Source organism: Ambystoma mexicanum, chromosome 13 (assembly GCF_040938575.1).
Source record: "Ambystoma mexicanum isolate Mex_15411 chromosome 13, UKY_AmexF1_1, whole genome shotgun sequence".
Classification (NCBI taxonomy): Eukaryota; Metazoa; Chordata; class Amphibia; order Caudata; family Ambystomatidae; genus Ambystoma; species Ambystoma mexicanum.
This window is the reverse complement of record NC_090938.1, coordinates 672,822,217-672,845,168: the sequence shown is the minus strand read 5'-3', so window position 1 is coordinate 672,845,168 and position 22,952 is coordinate 672,822,217. Positions and strand designations below refer to the sequence as shown.

The 22,952-nt window shown below is 47.7% G+C and overlaps 1 protein-coding gene across 1 annotated transcript in view; it reads left to right on the top strand.

Annotated features, from left to right (window-relative positions):
• PIP4K2B (phosphatidylinositol-5-phosphate 4-kinase type 2 beta) overlaps positions 1-22,952 on the top strand; it is a 771,463-nt gene that overhangs the window by 336,238 nt on the left and 412,273 nt on the right. Inside the window, exon 5 of the mRNA XM_069634696.1 lies at positions 3,560-3,706. Within this exon, the coding sequence (XP_069490797.1) occupies positions 3,560-3,706 (147 nt within the window). The remainder of the gene's footprint in view (positions 1-3,559; positions 3,707-22,952) is intronic.

Genomic DNA, 22,952 nt, shown 5'->3' with positions numbered 1-22,952 from the left:
GTGTTAGATTCTTAATTACTGTAATTTACATAATCTACATCAGCCAAAGATTGTTTTCCTACAATTAAAACATTTAAAATAATAAAAAACAATTAAAAAACGGAATAGTAAAGAAAAATAAAAATGAAATGGCAGCTACCCAGAAGAACTCCCATGTGGCTGATCCACCCTCAACAGAGAAAGAGGGGAAAAAATCAGGAATAAACAAAAAACAATTAATGGAAATTGGGAGACAGAGAAGGACTAAGACATTCATGTAAGGGAGCAACAACAATTACGATGGATCAGAACGCGATGTTAATTATTGCTAAAACCTGAACCATTGCTATTGTAAGGCACTGTCGTATCCAGATATCGGTCTGTCCCAGAACATGTCTGGCAAGAACCTGCCTTTATTCACTCCAAACGGGGCAAACAATGACGACCTTGCTGCCCAGGTACCTTCGCACTCCATCAAAAGATGTTGCAATGATTGCTTAGCCAGAGTTTTGCAGAGTAGACACACCCTGCCCCCTTTTGTACAAAACCTTCCCCGTGTGAACAATGTTCAGATGCATGCTCAAAAAGTTCTGTCTGGAAACTTTATCAGACATCTTGGGATGACACCTAATTTTTTACCAACCTTCTGGAAGGAATTCACAGGAGAAATGGCGCACATGTGATTTGCTAGGTTTTATATAGATAGAAACAGTCACACTGCGCCAATGTCAATGTATTCCATGCGTAATTGCATACGATTTATTGAAATGAAGATCAGCCTAACACGTGTTTCGAGCCACCGCTCTTCTTCTGAGGCTTAAGTACTCTTCTGTTCCCAGATGTGTCAATTGGCGCTTTGCCGTTATGGTAAAGTTTATTGATCTAGTTTCTTTATATATTCCTTCGTGATTGCGGCTTCATAGTTATCTCTCAGCCTTTCGGCACACTCCCGCTTTGTCAGGCTGACAACGCAGGAGTGTGCCGAAAGGCTGGGAGATAAATATAGCCGCAATCGCAAAGGAATAGAATCCTCCGAAGAAGAGCGGTGGCTCGAAACACATCTTAGGCTGATCTTAATTTGAATAAATCGCATGCAATTATGCATGGAATAGATTGACATTGGCACAGTGTGACTCTATCTGTCTATATGTGTATTACTTTATTTGTGGAGTATTAGGCAAAATACCCACGCTATACTCACCTACTGCCATCCGATTATTACAAACCTGTGTGCGAGCGCTTGGGTCTCTTAGTCTTCAATTCCACAGCCCTTCTAGGTTTTATATAGTGCACACCTAGTTCTGAGCAGGGCTTTGTGTGGGCTGTGGCTATCCGGGGCAGAGCCCCGGCAGTCTCCAAAAAGGGCTCTTGAGCCAGGGCCCTGCCAGGGTTCACCCCTAACTAACCTGTTTAGTCAAAGCACTGCATGGTTAATGGGCTGCCTACCTGGGGCGGTGGCCCCTTCAGGCAGCTCTTTAACCACACGGTCCCTTGAATGAAATGGCTGTCTGCAGGGAGCTAGCTCCTCTTGTTAAGAAACAAAATGGGGAGCACTGATATCATACCTTTTGGTGCTCCCGGCCTCTCCTTTTGTTAATCACATGGTCGGAGCCCCGACCGGCAGCATGCCGGTAGGGCTCGGAGCCAGGGCCGGCCTTAAGGCCAGCAGCGCCCTGGGCGAACTGGCGCCCCCTCGCCCACCGCGCCCCCCTGGTTAACAGGGGGCGGGGCGGAAGGGGGCGGGGCCATGATGGGCAACTTTTATTTATTTTTTTAACCTCCTCGCTCCGGCGAGGAGTTAAATTGGTGCCGTTAGCACCCCATTGTCATTGAATGAGCCCGCCATCGCGGGTTCATTCAATGACATTGTGGCGCCTGCCACACCTTCTGCCACCACGCCAGCTCGGGGGAGCACTTGAAAGACTCCCCGGAGCTGGCGTGGTGGGGGGCTAATGGCGCCTTTTCTGGTGAAAAGTGTCCACGGCGGAGGGGCGCATTTAAATGCACCCACTGCCGCGGGCACCTTTTACAGTAAAAGGCCGCCTGCTGCTTCTTGTTCCACAACGCCAGCTCGGGGGAGCCCTTGAAAGACTCCCCGAGCTGGCGTGGCAAGGGCAAAAGGCGCCCTGGGGGGCGTGGCGGCCCGGCCGGTTGCCCGGCTCGCCCCCCCAAGGCCGGCTCTGCTCAGAGCCCATGATTTCAAACAAATAGGAGGGGCTGGGCACTCCAAAGGTAGGATACTAGTGCGCCCCATCTCTCCTGCCTGGTTCCCACGGCCTTGGAGCCAAGCAATTACCAGCCTCCCCGCCTCACATAGGCGGGGCACTAGCTAGAAGCCTGGCCTAAGTACACCCACCTATACTTAGCCCCTAACTGGAGCCCCCATTCTCACCAATCTGCCTCCCACTTAAAGCACTTGTTTGGAGACAACCGGAACAATGTACAAGGATGTACAGTAAGTGTACAGTATTATGGATACCAGTAGGATAGACTGTAAATAGTACACTTAAAAGGACGTAGAGAGTGGAAACGGAAGGTTACATGCTGGTAATGCAGGTTCTTGAGGGAACGGCAGCCCCATTATTCATTAATTCGTAGGTATATCTGCAGCAGTGCTTCCATTGAAGCTATAGCCACACAATCTCACCTCTGTAACTGCACTGTGGAGTCCTTTGTTGTGCAGGAGTTATTCCCCCCCTTACCCCCTAATGCTATCTTGAGAGGAAGCAAAGGGGTTCCTTTTTAATCGCCTAGAAGATTCTAATTTTTAAGCATCCCCGCTCACGCTTTTCCTCTTTTTATTATTGCGTCTAAAGCACAATCCCTACCTGCTGAACACCTATGGGGCATCTCTGTCGGGCTGTCTTGATCCTGTCCTGCAATACTCCCTACTTTTCACATTCTGCTGCATAGTCCTCCTGATGAGCCACAATCCTGGCCACATGCAGCTGTGCTTTGAGACAACACGCCTGTCCTGCAAAATTGTATTTACAAAAATGGAGCCTTTCGCTCGTGAAAGATTCACGTCATGCAACTATTTTCCCCTTTGAAGCAGACTCCTCGATGCGGACACAACTCTCCCAATGTATCTTTGATGTATTGGCCACTTCACCCCAGCCTTGACTGTACCAGTCCTATATTCCAGTTTGAGATTTCCCCAGCAATACTCAACACAGCCCTGCACTTCAAACCTCACCCCTATTCCAATGTTGAGACCGATACACAGCCTTGCGTGGGTAGCTTACACCTCAACTGCAGCACTCCCTACCAGACATAAACACTCAAGTGACAAGAGGAAGTGACAACCAAGTATAAAAGTCACTCGTACCCTCAATTCTACACATGCACACAGCACGCAATTTCGTACTCGCCAATTGCTAGCGGCCAGTGAACATTTTAAGGCCTACTCCCTTCTATTTACTGCAACATACTCATAGCTCTGATAATGCACTCCAATTGCGGCCTGCATTGTATTACAACAAAAAAAGTATTTCTCATTGTCTGCATGGAATGGCACTGGGAAGCTTCCGACGTTAGTGCCACATGGCGTGTTTATCTAAATATGTTTCTTGCCCTAAAGTTTATCGTGGAGTGCCATGGGAACACGCTCCTGCCACAGTTTCTTGGCATGTACCGGCTCACAGTGGACAGCATGGAGACCTACATGGTGGTCACAAGGAACGTCTTCAGTCACAGGCTCGCTGTGCACCGAAAGTATGATCTGAAGGTGAGAGGTTCTGACATTGTATTCTCGTTGCTATGCCTGCATGAGGTACCTTTTTTATGCTGCATGCCTTTCATCCACATTTTGCCTGTGAGCTGTTTGCATTTAACACAGTGAAGTGCCTAAATGTGACTGCCAGGATGATACTGGTATGGAATCTTTCTTAGATTGATATTCATCTGTTAGAATTGTTTAACAATCCTCCATATCTTTGGCTTTATTTCAGTTGTCTTCATTTTTTTTTCATTTTTTACATTGGACTATGTATATTTCTACGTAAAAATTGTTTTCAGGATTAATTGAAAACGAACTGATCCTTTTCATGACTGGACCATTCATGTGCTTCCTTCGATGCACATGTTATGTTGACTTATACTATGCACCGCTACCACCCAGGGGCAGACTCCAGGCGCTCACGTGGTTCTGCAAGAAAGAGGGCTGGTTGGTTAGTGGGAATACTGGCGTCTGTGTATGTTGGGTTGCCGATGGGTTGATTTCATGCACTGGCTTCTTGTATCCGTAAGGGTGACGTCCAGTGCCTGGGTTGTTTATTGTAAGTGAAATCTGTTATGTTGGGTGTGTTTTATGTGTAAATTGGCAGGTGTTTAGGTCATGGCTGTGCGTACTGGCTTGTTGTGTCAGTAGGGGTGATGTCCAGTGCCTGGGATTGTTGTATGCAACTAGTCGTGTAACCAACACATAGGGCCCTACCCTATGTATGTACTGCTCTTATGTAAAGCACTCGATTACTGTAACCCTATACGGACCAATGCAAGGCAATCAATTTAACCTGTTCTGACCAATGTAACCCTGCATTAACCCCACCCTGTAATTTAGACACTTTCTTAAAACAGCGCCTCGATGCCTCCGGGCTGCTAGGCGCTTTACAAATAAATAAAAATAGTCTGTTGGGTGTGTGTTTGTATGTCGTCTGGATGGCCCATGGGGGTGTATAGTAAAATGGGTGTGTGTAGGAGGGGAGCAGGAGCGGGCTGGTTAGTATATTGGGTATTCTCAAAGTTCTTTTAGGAGCCTAATCTTCAAGGTCCTATCTAAATGAGATGCTTGACTAAACTTCACAAATATATCTAAATGTGACACCTGGATAATTTTCACAATTCTAACTGAATGTGGTGGAAGCCTAGTTTTCACAATTCTATCTAACTGATGCACGACTAACCTTCCCAATAAGTCTATTCCAACACATTTCCTGCAATACATTTGGGCACTACACATTTTGTTTCTCACAAAATGCATCTAAATCCTGCATGATGTCTGCCCTCTAGTATATATGTAGTTGCAACACATTTGCTTCCACAATTCAGTACAATGGCTAACGATGGAGCCTATCGCAGTGGCTTACTATGGAGGGTAGCACAATTCAACTGTGAGGCAAACTCTGTTAGCACAGTTTACCTATTATTGTAAGAGTGGCTGGGTTTATGGAGCTTCTCCAGCATTGGATCTTTCATGGATTCACATGCTGTGAACATTTCTTGTCGTCAGGCTGGGAAAACCTCTAACTTTTATATAGCGGTTTTCCTATGGAACACGTCAACACTTTTGAGTGTCCTATTGACGTCTTTATGGGTACTTTGGGCTGCACCAATAGGACGTCCAGTATTATAATTAGCCCCGCCCCTGTGGCTTCCCTTCAGATTTCAACCGTCTCCAAACTGTTGGGATCACCTCGTGTTCTCTCTTACAGATTTGTGCTCTTTGCATTCTCTACGGCTTCACTACTCTGGTGTGTTCCAGGCCCATCATGCCATCTGTGGGGCCGAAGAAATCGTTGTTCCGGCTTTGCGAGACCTGCGCCCTCAAGAACGTTTATGAAGGGGACGGTCATGCAGTCTGTCTATACTGCCTGTACCCCAATCACTCTGTGGAGAACTGCGAGATTTGCCAGGGGTTCTCCCAGAAGACGCTCAAAGACCGTAACCAGCGGCTCATTTGCTAGTTGAATGAAGGGGCCTATCCGGGATCTGAGGTTGGTTCCGCCCACGGTCGCAAGTCTTCTACTTCTTCGGCGAAGAGGGTGCAGTCGGTGGAGCTGGTGCCAAAAATAAAACAGGCCTGGGGGCAAGCCCGGCTTCGGATTTGGCCGGTGCAGATGGGTACAGGGTACGTTGGCCTGCTCCAAGCACACCTGCGCAGCGGGCTGAGAAGTCAAAGGATTGGAGTGGCCGGCCGGAGAAGCCTACGGATCCATCGCTCAGGCCCTCGACTTCGGACAAGGAGAAGTCGCGGTCACATTCGTTGTCCTCGACGAAGAAGTAGTCTTCGAAGGGCCGGCATCATTCGCCATCTGGCAAGGAGCCTTCCAGACACCATTCCAGCTCCGCCCCCAAGCGGTCATCTTCGCCTTCGAAATGCAGGTCACCGGCTGGGGCCTCAATTGCCAGGACGACTAGCTCGTCAAAGACGCCTCTGTCGATGACCACTTTGATGCCGACTATCCCTTTGTCTGCCTTGCCGACGACTTTGGCTATGGCCTTGCCGGTGACTACGACGACTGCCTCGTCGAAGGCTGTTTGGGCAGGAGTGGGATCCTTGAGTTTTGCGGTTCCAATGGGGACCGATGGCGGTCAGTTGGATTCCGGGGAGGTGCTGTGGCAGTCTGTGACAGGCGTTGTAGCTTTTCTCCCCATAGAGTTTCTACAGCAAGATCCTTCGACCTACGATTTTGCCTAGAGTCCGGAGGAGTCGCCGCATCAGTTCCTCGACTCTTCGGCATTGGGCCTACGGCTGGCGGTTCCATCCACGTCGGGCAGCCTGGGGGCTGTTCCACCGCAGTATCCGTTGGTCAACCCACACTCCCTGCTCTCCATGCAAGCTCTGACTATGCTGCAGTCACTCCTCAGACAGTTGGATGCCCGGCTCAGGGTACCCCAAAACCCGGTGGAGCCCTTGGAGCAGGAGTTACCGGCAGTTCCCCGACAGGAGGATGTGGGGGATGCCCCTCGCCAGGGTCAACCACGGAAGTCTCCCCAGGTACGGCCGACTGTTCCATCGCATCGGGGATGCACCCTTCCTCATAGGGATCAGGAAGAAGGGGAGCTGGTGGAGTCTGAACCCGATAGCGTTCTGCAAGACACGCTCTTGACGGTTTTGTCCTCAACCAGGCAGGCGGATACCTGGGATACAGACCCAGAGGTGGATTTAACCCCCATCCCCCAAGGCAGGAAGGCCTTCACACAAAGCGTCATCCGTTCACAGAGCCTGCGGCCAAAGTGCCTCATGTCGCAACCCACTCCGGAGTCTGTGGTGTCGGCAGCTGCCAGTAGGAAGGCGCGTAGCCAGCATAAGTGTGCGACTCTCCCGGACAATGAGGGCCGTAAGCTGGATGCTTTTGGCAAGATGGTGCTGACGATGGGGGCGACGACGGTGAAGGTGGCCAACTCATTGGCCATCATGGCGCGTTACGACAGGGAAATGTGGCACAGATTGGCGTCGCTGCTGGACCATCTACCTGAGCAGCGACGGAAGGAGGTGATGCTCCTGGTTCGTGAGCGTGAGGAAGCCTCCAATCATAGCATTAACATTGCGGTGGCCCTGGCAGAATCTGGATTTAAACAGATTAATAATGGGGGTCATCCTTCGCCGGCAGGCATGGTTGCGCTCTACCGATTCTTATTGACCTGAGGCCCAGCACGAATGTGGTTGACATGCCCTGCGATGGGGAGCAGCTGTTTGGGGAGAAAATTGATGAGGCTCTGAAGAATATGAAGAAGGATTCGGATACAGCGAGGTCCCTGGCGACACTGCAGTTTTGGCGTTCATTTGTCCCTTTCGCTCATTTCGGGGAGCCTCAGGGAACGCCAGGTTTGTGGGATCCCGCGACAAAGGCTCCAGTTGCTCCAGCTATTCTTTTTAAGGGTTTCGTCGATCTTACCAGTCAGCTCAGCGGAACAAGGACCATCAAAGTTAGCGAAAGAGGGGTTCTGCCTCCTCCTCTACTAGGGGCCGCCAGTCCAAGCCTCAACAATGACTGCCACAAGGGCAGTTGACTTGGAGGGAGAGTTGCACAACATGAGTGGCGTTTCATTACGACATACTGATGGGTTCTAGATGCAGTCCAATACGGCCACTCGGAGTTCCTCCGTCTGCCAATCCCTATTCCGCCGGTGAAGGTATCATAGCCGCATCTACAGGTCTTGCTGCAGGAGGTGCGCCTAATGCTGAAGAAAGGGGCTATAGAAAAGGTACAGATATCGGAAAGAGTGCAAGGAACCTATTCCCGGTTTTTCGTCATCAAAAAGCTGAATTTAAAATGGTGTCCTATTCTGGACCTAAGACCGCTAAACAAAAATGTGAAACGCCAAAAGTTTAGGATGCTAACATAGCAAGACATTATTCGGATGGTGCAGCTGGGGGAGTTTCTGGCGTCATTGGATCAAGACGATGCTTTTTCCAATGCACCCCAAGCATCGCACGTTTCTACGGTTTGTGGTCGGCAACGAGCATTACCAGTTTTGGGTTCTCCCCTTTTGGCCTCAAGCTGGCTCCCAGGACGTTTACCAAGTGCCTCGCTCCGATGGCAGCTTACCTCTGCAGGAAAGGACACCCATGTTTCTTTGTAACTGGATGACTGGTTGGTCAGGGGAGCGACTCTGTAGCGGGCGTCCGAGTCCCTCGAGGTGGCTATGCTGCTGTTGCAGCGTCTGGGCTTTTCAATTAACTTCGCCAAATGATACCCTACAAGGGCTTGGTTTTTCTGTGGGCTCATTTTCATATGCAGCTCAATCTGGTGAAGCCATCTGGGGAAAGGATGGAGAAGCTGTTGTCAATGGCGGGTTCCTTTTTGCCGGGAACATAGGTCACAGTCCCGGTATACATGTCTCTTCTCGGCACCATGGCATCCTGCATCCCACTCATCCCGAATTGTCGGCTGTTCATGCGGCCAGTGCAGGAGTTTCTCGCTTCAAGATGGTCACAGGTCCACGTCCGACAAGGTTCTCAAATCCCAGGTGCTAGCGGACGCCCTGCAATGGTGGACACACTTCAAAAACATTGTGAGGGGTATGTCCCTGGTGTAGCCATATTTTCAGTACACGATTGTGACAGACGCTTCCCAGGTGGGTTGGGGAAGCCCACCTCGACCAGTTTCAGAGGCCTATGGTCCCGCAGGGAGGTTTTGTTGCACATCAACATTCTGGAGTTGAGGGCAGTACACTGGGCACTGAAATCTTTCCTGCCCCTCATTCAGAGCTCGGTGATATGGGTTCTGACGGACAACACCACAACTATGTTTTATCTCTGTAAACAGGGAGACCCGCATTTTCAGCCCCTGTCCAGAGAGGCTCAGGCGGTTTGGCACTGGGCCATAGCGCAAAAGATTCACCTGGTGAGTTAATATTTGCCAGGGGTTCAGAATGAGCAGGCGGATGCTCTCAACAGACAATCGGTTCAAATGTACGAATGGTGGCTAAAGGTAGACCAAGTGGCGAGGATATTTAGGAAATGGAGGACTCCCCCGCTGGACCTTTTTGCCAGTACAGAAAACGGGCAGTGCAGGCTCTTTGCCAGCAGGGTGGCTCATCCAGACCAAAAGTAGGACTCATTCTCATTCCCATGGACAGGCCTGTTCGCATACGTGTTCCTTCAGTTTCCTCTGATCCGGAAAACGATCCAGATGGTGCGCAAGGTCCCGTGCAAAGTGATCCTTTTGGCCCTGACACACCTGGTTCTCGGACCGCCGTCAACGAACCGTGGACAACCCTCTTCATCTGGGGTCAGAGCTGGATCTTCTGTCGCAGAACGAGGGAAAGTTGTGGCATCACAACCCGGCTCCCTCAGCCTTGCAGCGTGGCTCCTGACCTCTTCGGGTATGGACACCCGAGTATTCCCCAGGACTGTCTCCGCATCGTGGCGGCCGCAAGGGCGCCATATACCAACGTGTCTTGCAGCCAGAAGTGGAAAAGGTTGTGTGTCTGGTGCTCGCAGCAACCGGGCTTGCAGCCGTTGCAGGTTACGCCCCCACAACTCCTGCCATATCTTCTGCATTTGGCAAAGGGGGGTCTGGCGTTGTCATCTATCAAGGTCCACTTGGCTGCCATCTGCAGGTTCACGAGACTGCGCAACTCTACACCTCTGTTCAGCGACAGATTGATTAAGCATTTCCTCACGGGCCTTTTTCAGGACATTGCCCCCGAAGAAGTTTTCTCCAGTCTGGCGTCTCAACTTGGTGCTCTCGGCCCTCATGAGATGTCCGTTTGAACCCATGTCCACGACGGTGGTTAAGTTTCTCACGTGGAAGTTTGCTTTTCTGGTGGCCATTACGTCTGCCAGGTTGGTTTCTGAACTTCAGGCTCTGGTTATCGACCCGCCATATCTGAGGCTCATGAGGGACAAGGCTCTCATATCTACAAATCCTCACTTTATTCCTAGGATTCCGTCAGAGTTTCATAAGAACGCTATGTTGGCTTTGACTACCTTTTTTCTGAAGGCGTCCACTCGGGCGGAGAAAGCGCTACATTCCTTGGATGTCAAGAGGGCTTTGAAGTTTTACCTGGACAGGGCTCACTCCTTCAGGACTTCGAGACAGCTATTTGTGGCTTTCGGCCCTTCCAATAAGGGGAAGCCGATTTCTAAGCAGGGCATTTCCCGTTGGGTATAATCTACGATTTCCTTTTGCCACGAAAAGGCTGGCAACCCTTTGTAGTCGACTCCCAGGGCCCATTCGACGAGGTCCACGGCGTCATCAGCGGCACTGTGGGCAGGCATACTGCTTAGTGACATTTGGCAAGCAGCTACGTGGGCGGTGCGGCACACCTTCACCAGACACTGTCTGGGTCAACAACATTCAGGGGATGTACAGGTGGGGCATGCAGTCCTCTAACACCTCTTCCAATAAGGTAAGCCATGCATCTTCCGAGGGTTGGTTTTACTAGTGCTTTCGGTCTGAATTGCTGGAAATGCATGTTTCTCTATGGTTGGTTTGTGGATGCCTGGGGCATGGGTTTTGTTTGCCTGTTATGCACCTCAAGGTTATCTTACTGCTATGTAGTCTATTCACAGCATGTGAATCCATGAAAGATCCAATGCTGGAGAAGGGAGTAGTTTCTTACCTGTAACTCCATTTCTCCAGCGTTGGTATCTTTCATGGATTCACATGCGCCCTCTGGCCTCCCCCCTTCAGGCAAACACATGCTTCGGGTTCCTTCATTTTGGAGGGGTTAAAATATGAAAGAAAGCCGCGGGGCGGACTATTTATACTGCATGTCCTATTGGTGCAGCCCAAAGAACCCAGAAAGGCGTCGATGGGACACACTGTCGATGTTTTCCATTGGAAAACCACTATATAAAAGTTACCAAGGTTTCCCAGCCTGACAGGGAAATAGTCAAAACATGTGAATCCATGAAAGATACCAACGCTGGAGAAATGGATTTACAGGTAAGAAACTGCTCCCATAGTACTGTTTAGCTTCCCGCTCGTATCGTCTTATCGTCTGGCTGGTTACAGGGCATGGTAGCGTTGTACGCAACTTAACTATGGTGCTAAACACAATGGCTAACTACAGGGTGCAGCACAGTTATTTCTCAGAGCGCAGCAGTGGAATATAACAATGCTATACTGTGAGTTTGGATGTGAAGTATGGCTTCTGTATGTAATTGAGGCTCCATCTAGTGCATAGCTAACTTACACAGACGGAGTGCCAATTGGCTACATTACACAAATAGGCTGGATAATGGGTATTAAGAGTGGTGCGGTTTTACTGGAGTAGAGTAATGGCTGTACTTCCCGCACACACCACACTTACATTTTCAGTCGATGCTGGTGGACTGCGGCAGGCCAACACGGGCAGACATGGAGTGGAATTGCTTCTTCAGGAGTTGCCCTTTGCCTTGTGGCCCTTAGCCGATGGCTGCCAGGCCAGGGCTGCCCTGATAGGCTATCTTAAATCGGCCAGGAGACCCAATCAGGGGTCCGGTGTTATGTGGGAGGCAGGAGAGTGCCTAAAAAGAAATCGTTAAAAAAACACTGGTGCAATAGAGCACTTTTGTCGCACACTCACTGGGGCAGGTAGCCTAGCAAAAGTGCAGAGGAGGCTGCGTGCTGGACCCTAGTGATGTTTCGATGGGGCCAGCAGGCCCAATCGGGTCGTGGGGTGGTGTAGGAGGCGGAAAGTAATACAGGAAGCAGGGCAGAGAAGGCAGGGAGAGCGCAGAGAATGGCACAAGTAAAATAAAATCAAAATCAGGCAAAAAAACAGTGCAGTCAAGCACTTTGAATGGATTGTGTCCTCCCACGTATTCCTCATCTTATATATATCCTTACCTTTAGGTTTTGCCTCAAATTTTTTTTCTCTCTCCAGCAGAGGGCGCACCACTCAAGGCCACGACGTCTATGTCCCTCGGCGGCAACCGTCAAGCACTGACATCATCCACTGTATAAGAGCCTCGAGCGCGCCCGTTGGCTTCAGTTCCGTTTTTCCTTTAGCTTAGCTTTGGATCAAGTTAAACAGCGCTTCAGTCTTTTCTGTGAAAAAAGCAATGTCTTCTTCGAACCCTTCCACACCGAAGACAGGCTTTAAAAAATACCTAAAATGTGGAAAGAAGATGTCCATGACAGACCCACACAAAAATTGCCTTTGGTGCCTCAGTTCCGACCACCGTACTGAAGATTGTGGTTCATGCCAGTCGATGACCCACAAAGCCTTAAAAGAGCATAGAGGTAAACTGGCGATGGGGGGGGGTTTTATCGAAGTCCACATTACAAAGGAAAGACTCGGCCGAGTCTTCAAAAAAGTATCATAAAAAATATCGTTCGAGTAGATCGAGAAAGTCTTCTTCGTCATCTAAAAAGGCTAAGAAGAGACGACATCGATCTCCCTCATCCTCTTCGACTTCTTTTTTTTCGGAGGTTATAGCATGTCCATCATAGCATGACTCTCCGAGTAAATGGGAAGCTTTTCGAGTTTCCATGCTAAAAATGTTTGAGAACACGGCGCAGACCCCCTTAAAAAAAGCTAAATACCACCATGCTCCTATTTACAAGAAAAGTGACAGAGGAAGGTCCAAAACAAGGAAGGTTGATAAAAAGACATTGAGAGCGTCATCGAGCGACTCTTTTCGATCACCTCGTAAAACAGATCCTTCGGTGCATAAATCGAAGGCAAAGGGAAACAAAATGGCGTCGAAAGAACATACGCCATTGAAGTCGACATTGTCGTCGAAGACTTCGAAGGTCCTCGAGTCGACAACTGACAACTCCCTCGAAGGAAGCTATATCGAGTTCACGCTCGAAAACCAGGAAAGCTCCTTCGACGATTTCCACGACGATTTCCACGGCTCCCTCGACGATTGCATCGAGGTTGTCAAAAGCTCCCTCGACGACGTCGAAGGATGTGATTAAAACTTCGGCGCCATCGACGTTTTCGTTGACGCCCAAGCCTTTAATAAGGGAAAACCCTGTATTGCCTGAAAAGGTTTTTCAACCTGAGATTCGACATGATTTTTTCAGAACCATGTCATCCATCTATGAGGGAGATTCATCGGAAGAGGAAGAAGTCACCTATGCTGGTGTTAAATTTTGCACAAGATCTGTTCCAGAGGAGTTAATTAACCCTCAGTCAAGAATTCAAGATCTGCAAGAATGTTTGCAAACAGCAAGTGGCCTGGACACTTCTCCAGAGTATGAATTTGACAAACCAGATCCATCAGAACAGGTTGATATGAGTTATAGAAAACTCATGAGCAGGCTTACAGAATTTATGGGGTGGGGTAGGAGTTCACCAGTCTGTCAAGATGATGACATGACAGATCTATTATCTGGAACACCCCAACAAGACCCCATTTCTACCCTTTCATATTGCCTTACAGAGAAGGGTTAATTCTCCATGGGAACGTCCTGAAACATTAGGGGCAGCAAATAGAAAGTTTGTGGCAAAATATCGACCCTGCACATCTGATCCGGAATACCTCAGCAAACACCCAACTCCGGAAAGTTTGGTAGTACAGGCAGCCACTTCCACAAAGAATGCAGCATACCCTACAATCCCTCCAGATAGGGACGATAAAAGAGTGGATGCATGGTCTAGAAAAATCTTTACATCTGGCAGTATGGCTTTGAAGTCTACTAATGTAACTTGTACCTTGGCAAGGTTCACATATTCCCTGTGGGACTGCATGTCAGCGGCAGCTGAACACATCCCGGAAGGTGAAGAACGTGATGGCTTTCTAGCTATTATAAGGGATGGAAAAGAGGCGTCGGGAGAATGCCTTCAATCAGGTTTGGACACAGCTGACAGTGTCAGCTGGTACATGGCGACTAGCACAGTGCTACGTAGATTTGTGTGGCTAAGAAAGTCTGGGTTTGCTCCTGATGTGCAGTCCAGGCTTCTTCATATGCCCTTTGATGGGTCGAGGTTGTTCAGTAGCAAAGCAGATGAAAGTTTGGAAAAGCTACAGACCTCCAAAGCGGCGGCATAATCTCTCGGTGCCGCTATAAGACAACCTCAGCAACACCCCTATACAGGCTCATCTTCCTGGAGGGGTCGTCCTTTTCGCTATTATTCCCCAATTGGAAAAGGAAGAGGGCAGGCCAATCAGAGAGGTCAAAGAAAATTCCCTCGGGGCGAGGAAAAGGTGCTAGATCTGCCCCAGCAACGGCATCTGTACTTTCAGCTGCTGCCGCAAAACCACTCTGGGATTTTGACCCACAAGACCCAGATGGGAGGCAGGATCTCACAGCATCTAGAAGAATGGCGGGGCATTACTTCAGATGCTTGGGCACTGGAAACAGTATCCCAAGGTTGCTGCTTTCCTTTTCTAAGAAACCTCAGAATCACCCCCCGGAATACAACTCTGCCAAACATCCGGATCCGCTCCTGTTGCAGGAAGTTTTGACGCTGCTACAGAAAGGTGCAAAAGTACATGTACCTGTAGCGGAGAGGAACAAGGGTTGGTATTCCCCATATTTCCTTATTCCAAAGAAAGACGGAGGCCTGAGACCCATCTTGGACTTGAGAAACTTGAACAAGTTCCTAAAGAAGGACAAATTCAAGATGGTCACACTTTCTCAGATCTTTCAGGCTCTACAACTCCAGGATTGGTTGGTATCATTGGACCTTCAGGATGCTTACTTTCATGTGCCAATCCATCTCAAGCACAGAAAGTACCTGAGGTTTGCAATTGGCAATTCTCATTTTCAGTTTCGGGTTCTGCCATTCGGGTTAACCTCTCCCCCAAGAGTTTTCACCAAGTTGATGGCGGTGGTGACAGCGAGTCTCAGAAGAGGGGGGATTCATGTCTACCCCTATCTGGACGATTGGATGATCAGGGCGTGTTCTCCAGAACAAGCCCTAGATCTGTCCAAGACTTGTCATTTCCTTCACAAACTAGGTTTTTCTCTGAACTTAAAGTCAAACATGATACCATCACAAAAACTCCAGTTTCTAAGAGCAGTCCTGGATGCTTGCTCGGGCAAAGCCTCGCCTCCCGAAGAGAGCGCTCACCACATTCTGCAGATGGTAACAAAATTCCATCGGAGTCCAAACTAGATATCAATCTTTTGGAGTTGAAGGCAATCAGACTAGCGCTGAAGGCCTTCCTGCCCTCTGTACGGGGAAAGAATGTTCTGATAATGACGGACAACACAGTGGCCATGTACTACCTCAACAAGACAGGAGGAGTGGGGTCACTGCCGCTGTGCAGAGAGGCGATGCAACTCTGGTTCTGGGCAATACAAGAAGGGATCTCTCTATCGGCAATTAATCTAGCGGGAGAGCAAAACACAACAGTGGACACTCTGAGCAGGCATAGCACAGTCTCTCACGAGTGGGAGATAGCTCAGGAAGTCATTTAAGAGATCTTTGCCCTTTGGGGAACCCCTCAGGTGGACCTGTTTGTGACCGGGGCCAACCGGAAGTGCGAACTGTACTGCTCAAGGTAATTTACCCCGAGAGGAGCTCTAGGAGACGCGTTTGTGGTGGAATGGGAGTTTCCACTTCTGTATGCGTTTCCTCCAATCCCTGTGATCCCTCAAGTAATCAGGAGGTTGAGAAAGTTTGGCAAAACCATGATCCTAATTGCCCAGGATTGGGTCAGGAGAACGTGGTACCCGGACCTTCTAGACATGTCCATCTGCCCTCCAATACGTCTTCCAAGAAGAGAGGATCTTCTCTTGCGACAGGAAGGCCATGTTCTCCATCCGGAGGTCAACACACTCAACCTTCACGCATGGCTTCTGAAAGGCTGAGATACAAGGATTGGGATCTTCCGGATGACGTGATGGAGATTTTGCTTTCGGCCAGAAGGCCAGCAACCAAATCTCTGTATTGGTGTTGTTGGAACAAGTCCAGTAACTGGTGCAAAAAAAAGAATGTGGAACCATTTCAATGAAATATCCCCACAATTTTATCTTTTCTGTTACATTTAGCCAATCTGGGGCTCTAGGTTGGGACGATAAAGGGATACTTAGCAGCGCTATCCATCTTTAACGCTCTTCTGAAGAAGAATCTTACTTCAAAATACCCTTGATAATTCAATTCCTAAAAGGTTTAAATAATGTTTTTCCTCCAATACCTTTCCAGGTTGCAGAGTGGGATCTGAATTTGGTTCTAAAATTTCTCACTTGTATTCTGTTTGAGCCTTTACATTCTTGACCACTAAGGCTCCTTACTTTGAAAACAATACTCCTTGTAGCATTGACATCAGCCCGCAGAGTAAGTGAGTTGCAGGCGCTTTTGAGCGGTCCTCCTCACACCATCCTTTATAAGGACAAAGTAGTTTTTAGGGTTAAACCTTCTTTTTTGCCAAAAATTGTTTTGGATTTTCATCTGTCACAGAAAATAACTTTACCTACTTTTTACCCTCCTCCTCATGCAAGCAAGGAAGAGGAGCGGCTTCATAGACTAGATCCCAGGAGAGCTCTTAGTTTTTACATCTCAAGATTGGCAAAAAATTTTCAGTGTGATCAACTTTTCGTGGGATACACTGGACACAAACTGGGCCTTCCGGTAACTAAACAAACATTATCCAGATGGATAATTTTAGCCATAACAGAATGTTACAGATTGGCTGGGAAAGAACCACCTGATGGACTGAGAGCTCATTCAACCAGGGGCATGGCAACTTCAACAGCACTAAAAAGGAGTGTCCCTGTACAAGATATTTGTGCAGCAGCCACATGGTCATCCATGCACACCTTTATAAAACATTATGCACTGGACTCGACTTCTTCTCAAGGAAGTCTGTTTGCTAAATCTGTACTCCATTCTGTACACGATTAAAAAAGATATCATACTCCCACCTCCAATACAAAAACTGCATTGGGAGTTTATCTAAGATGAGGAATATGTGGGAGGACACAATACATTCGAAGAACAAGTTACTTACCAACTGTAACGTTCTTTCGATTGGATGTTCCTCCCACGTATTCCTCATCGACTCCCAACCAACCCCACAGTACAGTTTACGTGAATTTCACTTTTAAGGCTTGGGTCAAAAGAGGCACGCCATTAACTAATTAAAATACATGGACTATAATATACGAAAAAACAGAACTGAAGCCAACGGGCGCACTCGAGGCTCTTATACAGTGGATGACGTCGGTGCTTGACGGATGCCGCCGAGGGACATCGACGTCGCGGCCTCGAGTGGAGTGCCCTCTGCTGGAGAGAGAAAAAAAATTTCCGAGGCGAAACCTAAAGGTAAGGATATATCTAAGATGAGGAATACGTGGGAGGAACATCCAAACGAAAGAACGTTGCAGTTGGTAAGTAACTTGTTCTTTTGGGGCGTATTCACTGGGACACGTAGCCTGCGATACATTCCAACCCCAAATGTTCCATTCTTTGAACTCCTTTTTTTTCCCTTGAAGGTCTGTGTAGGCTGAGGTGTGTCTGGCAGAGCCCACGTTCATGGAAATCCTGAAGGGGTCACTTCTTTTGTAATGAAACATGGCAGCAAGTGGATATTTGGGCCCAATATTATGGACTGCCCGTTTGATGACAGTTAACTTTGAAATATATCCTCAGCTGGATGGGTAGCCCATGGAGGTTTTTCAAGGCTCCTGACACATCTACTTTTTTTTTTTTTTGGCAAACGCTAGCTGCACAGCTCTGTTTTGAATAGCTGGAGTCAGGTGATTTTGTTTGATCGTAGTGAGGCCTTGAAGGAGGATATTACACTAGTGTCGCCTGTATTTTTCCAGCGCCTCCCTCAGTTGTACTTTCTCTAGGCATGGAATGATGACTGCAGGACGCTTAGGGTGAAGTGCCAACTGCTCACAAGTAATGAGATGTTGTGTGAGACGGACCAGTGTTGGTCAAATGTTACCAAGAGGTTCTTTTCTTGGTGTAGGGTGGGGTAATAATTTTGAGTCAGATCTTGGATTTATTACTGCTCAGACATCACCACATAACTGAATTTTGGTCTTACCTGGTTTGAGACGAAGTTGACTTTGGCCAATAGACATGGGGCAAACCGACTGGCTTTGCAGATGCATTTGAATGTAGCTAGGTTCTGGGCTGTGTATTACGGGCGTAAATGTTGATCACAATGTTGAAATGGTCCAATATATTAGCAAGCAGTCTGGTCTAGATTTTAAATAGCAGGAGGGAGCCAAAGGAACCTTGTGGTACCCCAAAACGGAGCTTGATGGAGTGGGGGGAGAATTGCATCTATTTAACAGTGACAGCTTGGTTATTAAGAAAGGATGCGATCCAATTTAGGGTATAGCCACTGATCACCATGTCGAAGTCTAATCTCGGGAGAAGGATAATATGATTCATGGTTTGCTACACTGCCAGGGCTCAAGTTGAGGGACCACGTGGGTGGACGGGCGTCAGCCCACTTTTTTGGGAGTTCGGACGCCGTCCCCGCTGTGTGCTTTAAGAAATTAAAACAAAGAATTACAGGAAGATGGAGTGCTGTGGTTGAGTTTCGAACTCGGGATTGGAATCGCCTTGTGCCTCTGAAACCACACACTTGCAAGACCACAGCAATCATTGGTTATAGAGCTGTAAAATGTCTCATATTGACACAAGTCTATGCAGACATGTTTGGTACAGGTTCTCTGATTTAAAAGGTGCATACCTTTTATACTTGGCAGGGTTCTATATTAAGATTCGATGAGCAGGCGCTAAGACCAGCTCCTGGGTGTCGGGCATCATCCAGTAGGCAGGAGCTAACACTGACTAATCAGGAGCGAGTACCCAGCACACTGCAAGTTTAACTTCCACAGGAGAGCCACACTTTAACTTTGTCTATTATGTATGATTCGTTATGTTTAAATGTGTACTAGACGTGTACAAATGTTTCTTTGGTTAATGTCACTTAGGCATGTTTGTAAGGTGCTAATTGCCTGGGGAGCTAAAAGTAGCTGTTGGTTTCAAGCTAACTAGGCTTTTGTATGCTTGAAGCAGGAGCTAAATATCTCCCAGCTCTCCTCAATTTCGAACCATGTTTGAGCAGCAAGGTAACATGAAAATCTGTTCCCTTGGTAAATGCTTTTGTCATGTGTTTTTTTCCCCATCGTGAGACCAGCTTGAATGAAATGTGCATATTTCACGATGTTCCGTGACATCACTTCCCCGTGTTCGGCAGAGTTTCAGGACTCGAGCCCTGTAAACTGCTCAGAGTTCGGTTGCCAGTCAAAGGATCGACAGTGAAAGGGTCGACAGGTCAAAGGGTCGAAACCAAAGGGTTGACAGGTCAAAGGATCAAATTCTTTTTTTTCTTTTCCACATATTTTTTTTTTCTTTTTGGGGGTCCCCCCAACCCCCCCCCCTTTTTTTTGTTGCTAAAAACCATTTTTTTTCCCTAAACGGAAAACCTAAAAAAAAAAATATAATTAAAAAAAAAATCGATCCTTTGACCTGTCGACACTTTAGATTCGATCCTTTGACTAGACACCCAGAGTTCCACTAACACGATAGCCAGATAGTGTTTATCTAAGTCCTGTAGTAGATCGTCGGTGTCCGGCAAGGTGGGCTCTGTAATTCTTCCTTGTTTAAACTAGGCTGTGAAGTTCACTGTATTCTTGTACCAATATTGTGACTGCACTTGTGACCAGCTTGGCTTCAAATGGCAATGTGAATATGGAGCAGTAATTTGCTAGAATAGCAGTGCTGCAACTTTGCTTTTTGAGAAGTGGAGTAATGTCTGCTTTCTTAAAGAAGGGAGCCAGTGACCAGAGATATACTGCACAGTGCTGTCAGGGGAGATGTTCTCAATGTGGGCATTCTATATTTAAAGAAGTGCACGGAGCACGGTCAACATTTTTACATCTTAATATTCTCATATGTATGAGATCTTTAAAGCGTGAACCTAGCTGGGAAGCATTGGGCATGAATAGGGTGTGGGTGCAGCACAGGAGCCGAGATGGCTAAGAGGAGCAGATGAAATGTGGGTCGAAAGGGGGTGCTACAGAGGGGAATAATTTGGGTTGAGTGGAACAATCAGCAATTGATGAAATAAATGTTAGAGTTTGGGCCGTCGTGTCCTTCCTGGAGTGTAGGATGGACAGGGCCAGTCTTATCTGTGTTGGTAACTTATTCCAGAGACGTGGTGTGTGGAAGAAAAAGGCCCTTTTTAACGATTTTTGCCATCCTGCATGTCTTCGTTTCAACTCTGGCGATGATATGGCTTCTAACGATGCGCTGGGCTTAAAAGATGGTGATTTTATCAGCCAGGTAGAGTGATGATTTGGTTGATGGATGGGATCTTGGACATGATTGGGCTTGAAGGGGTAGCTAGTGCAGCACATTGAGGAAGGTGATGTGCTGTGAGAGAATTTTCTTAGCCCTCAGATGAAATGTGCTACAGCATGCTAGATGTCTTTGAGGAGCCAGGGTGGTATCTGCTATCTGGGATTCGTCGAGTAGGGCATTGCACCTTCCAGGTAGGTGTTGACCAGGGCTTGAACAAATGTCTTGATACTTAGAGAAGAGATGAAAGGCTTGACTTTGTGGAGGAGGGAAAACTGGAACCATTCTGGTTGGGTGTTCTTGGCAATGTGTGTTTTAAATGATCGGTCACAGTCAATGATATAGCCAAAACATTTTGCACTGCATGAGAGTTGAGGATGAATCCATCGAGCTTCATGTCATTCAGTCAAATCTGCACTTGGGCATGATTGTCGAGGTTTCTTAGGACAATAAACCTGGTCTTTGTCTGGTTAAGCTTCAGATGGACACTTGATGTTCAGTCTAAGGTGAGAGAAAGACAGGGCCTGAGTCGATGGATGTCCTTGGTACAATTGCTCTTCACTTGAAGATGCATGTTGTCTGCGCTTCGAAGTTTCTTTGTCATTGTTTTCGAGGAGTTCCCCTAGTGGTTCCTTTTAGTGGTCGAAGGTGGCAAGTGCTAGAACAGAACCATGCAGAACTCTGCAAGTTGCTGTGTGGCTCATCAAAAAATCGATTGAATCCATATTTGGGCACTTTATAGCGAAAAGTAAGCTCTATCGGAATCCTTAAACGGAATGTCACCATGTTAAGAATTTGCTATAAATCTCTTAGGGCCCATCTGAACAAATTGGTCTCTGTTTTAGAGGTTGGTGGAGGAGCACAGTTCTTAATTAATACATTTATTTCAACATACATTTTATCATGCAAACACCCAGAATGTGCTGTGTTCTCCCTGGGTGGCATTAGCTGCATGGTGTCTCCTATACTATAGTTGCTCATGATTTCACTTTGATCTATATGACTCCGGGAACTGGCCAAAATAACCGAGTTTAAGACAGAATGTGTGATTTGGGCGAAGTTCGGCCATTTAAAAATTCTGAGCAGCCGAAAAGTTCAACCAATCACACATTCGGTGCTGGGGGCTGTGTGGTTTGCCAGCACTCTTGCTCACTATATTGTGAGGGGGGGTGCAGGGGTGTCCCCTGCAACCACCCCAAAAAGAAAAGGACCCTGCAGCGCCAGTTCCCAGGGACTCAAGGTAAGTAATGGTGTTGGGGTATGGTGCGGATGTGGGTGCGGCGGAGGTGTGGTTGGGGGCCAAGTTGCAAATGTTCAGGGGAGAAAAGACCGAAGATTATCTCGCAAAAATAATCTTCAGTCTTTTCTCCTTCGAGCATTTGGATCGCTGGCTTTCAACCCCGATCCATGACTCAGTACTAGCATCAACCATTAACTACATTTGCATTTAATACTTATCGTTAGAGGCAGTCCTCCTTTAAGGTGGCAGCCAAAGTGCTTTTAGTTTTGAATTTAGTTTTCAATTAAAATTCAGTCATTATATAGGACCACCTCTCACTTTTCATTCAATATGTATATGGAGGAACACAGGGCATACATTTATCAAGCCTTGTTTTGTTTTTTTTTTGTTTTTTTTTTGTTTTTTTTTTTTTAAAGTGCACCCCCTTTGCATTCCCAGTTCTTTAATCATCCGAGATTTTACCAAGTTATCAAATTGGACAATGTGGAGATTGGGGTGATGAAACTTTTTAGATGTAATGTCTAGCTTGGGGGGACCAGCTAGGGACCCAGTAAGCTAGACATCCTATTGGCAAATCCTCAATTCAGATGGACGTTTAGGAATCGATCGCCAATCACCGGCTGGACATTCTGTGCTACTCTGGCTTCAGTGAAGAATCTGATGGGATTCTCCCGAGAAACCTGGTCTGGGGCCCTCCTCATGTGGCCAGGGAAAGGCAGACGCTTTCTGGGGTGCAAGTGGAAATCAGACCGGGTAAACTGTGAGGTACCCCTTTATAACTTTCCCTGTAATCCTTGCCTTTTGATGGCTTTTTTCCAAATTAAAGAAGTAGGAACACCTAACCTTGCTAGGGAACTACACGCCCCAGAATCTCATAGGGACTGAGATGAAGAAGAGGACTTAAGAGGCATGTAGAAGTAGAGAATAGGCAATTGGACCTAACGGCCTTTGCCAGGGTCAGGCAATTAACAATAATGGCCTGCACCTGAAATCAATTGCCCCACCTAAGAGGCATAAAAGGCTGCAGCAGCAGAGGGAAGAAAGAAGGAGCTGGAAGGCTGGCGGTAGTAGCAGAAGGAGAAAAGCATGAGGCTGGCAGTTCATGAGGAAGTGTCACCACTTAAGGGACGCCAGGACATGTGGAGAGCAGATTTGATTTGCAAGTTCTGAGAGCGTCCTGTGTTCACAAACCCTGCCTTGCCGTGGCTGCACTGAGGGACGTGCTGAAACTGCAGGTCTTCCAAGGTGCGCCTAGTGGCTGTAATTGCAGAGCCGTGACATTGCTGAAACCCCAAGGCCTGCAGTAAGAAGCAAGCCGAGGGATAAAGGAATGAAGGAAACTCCCAGTTGGTGT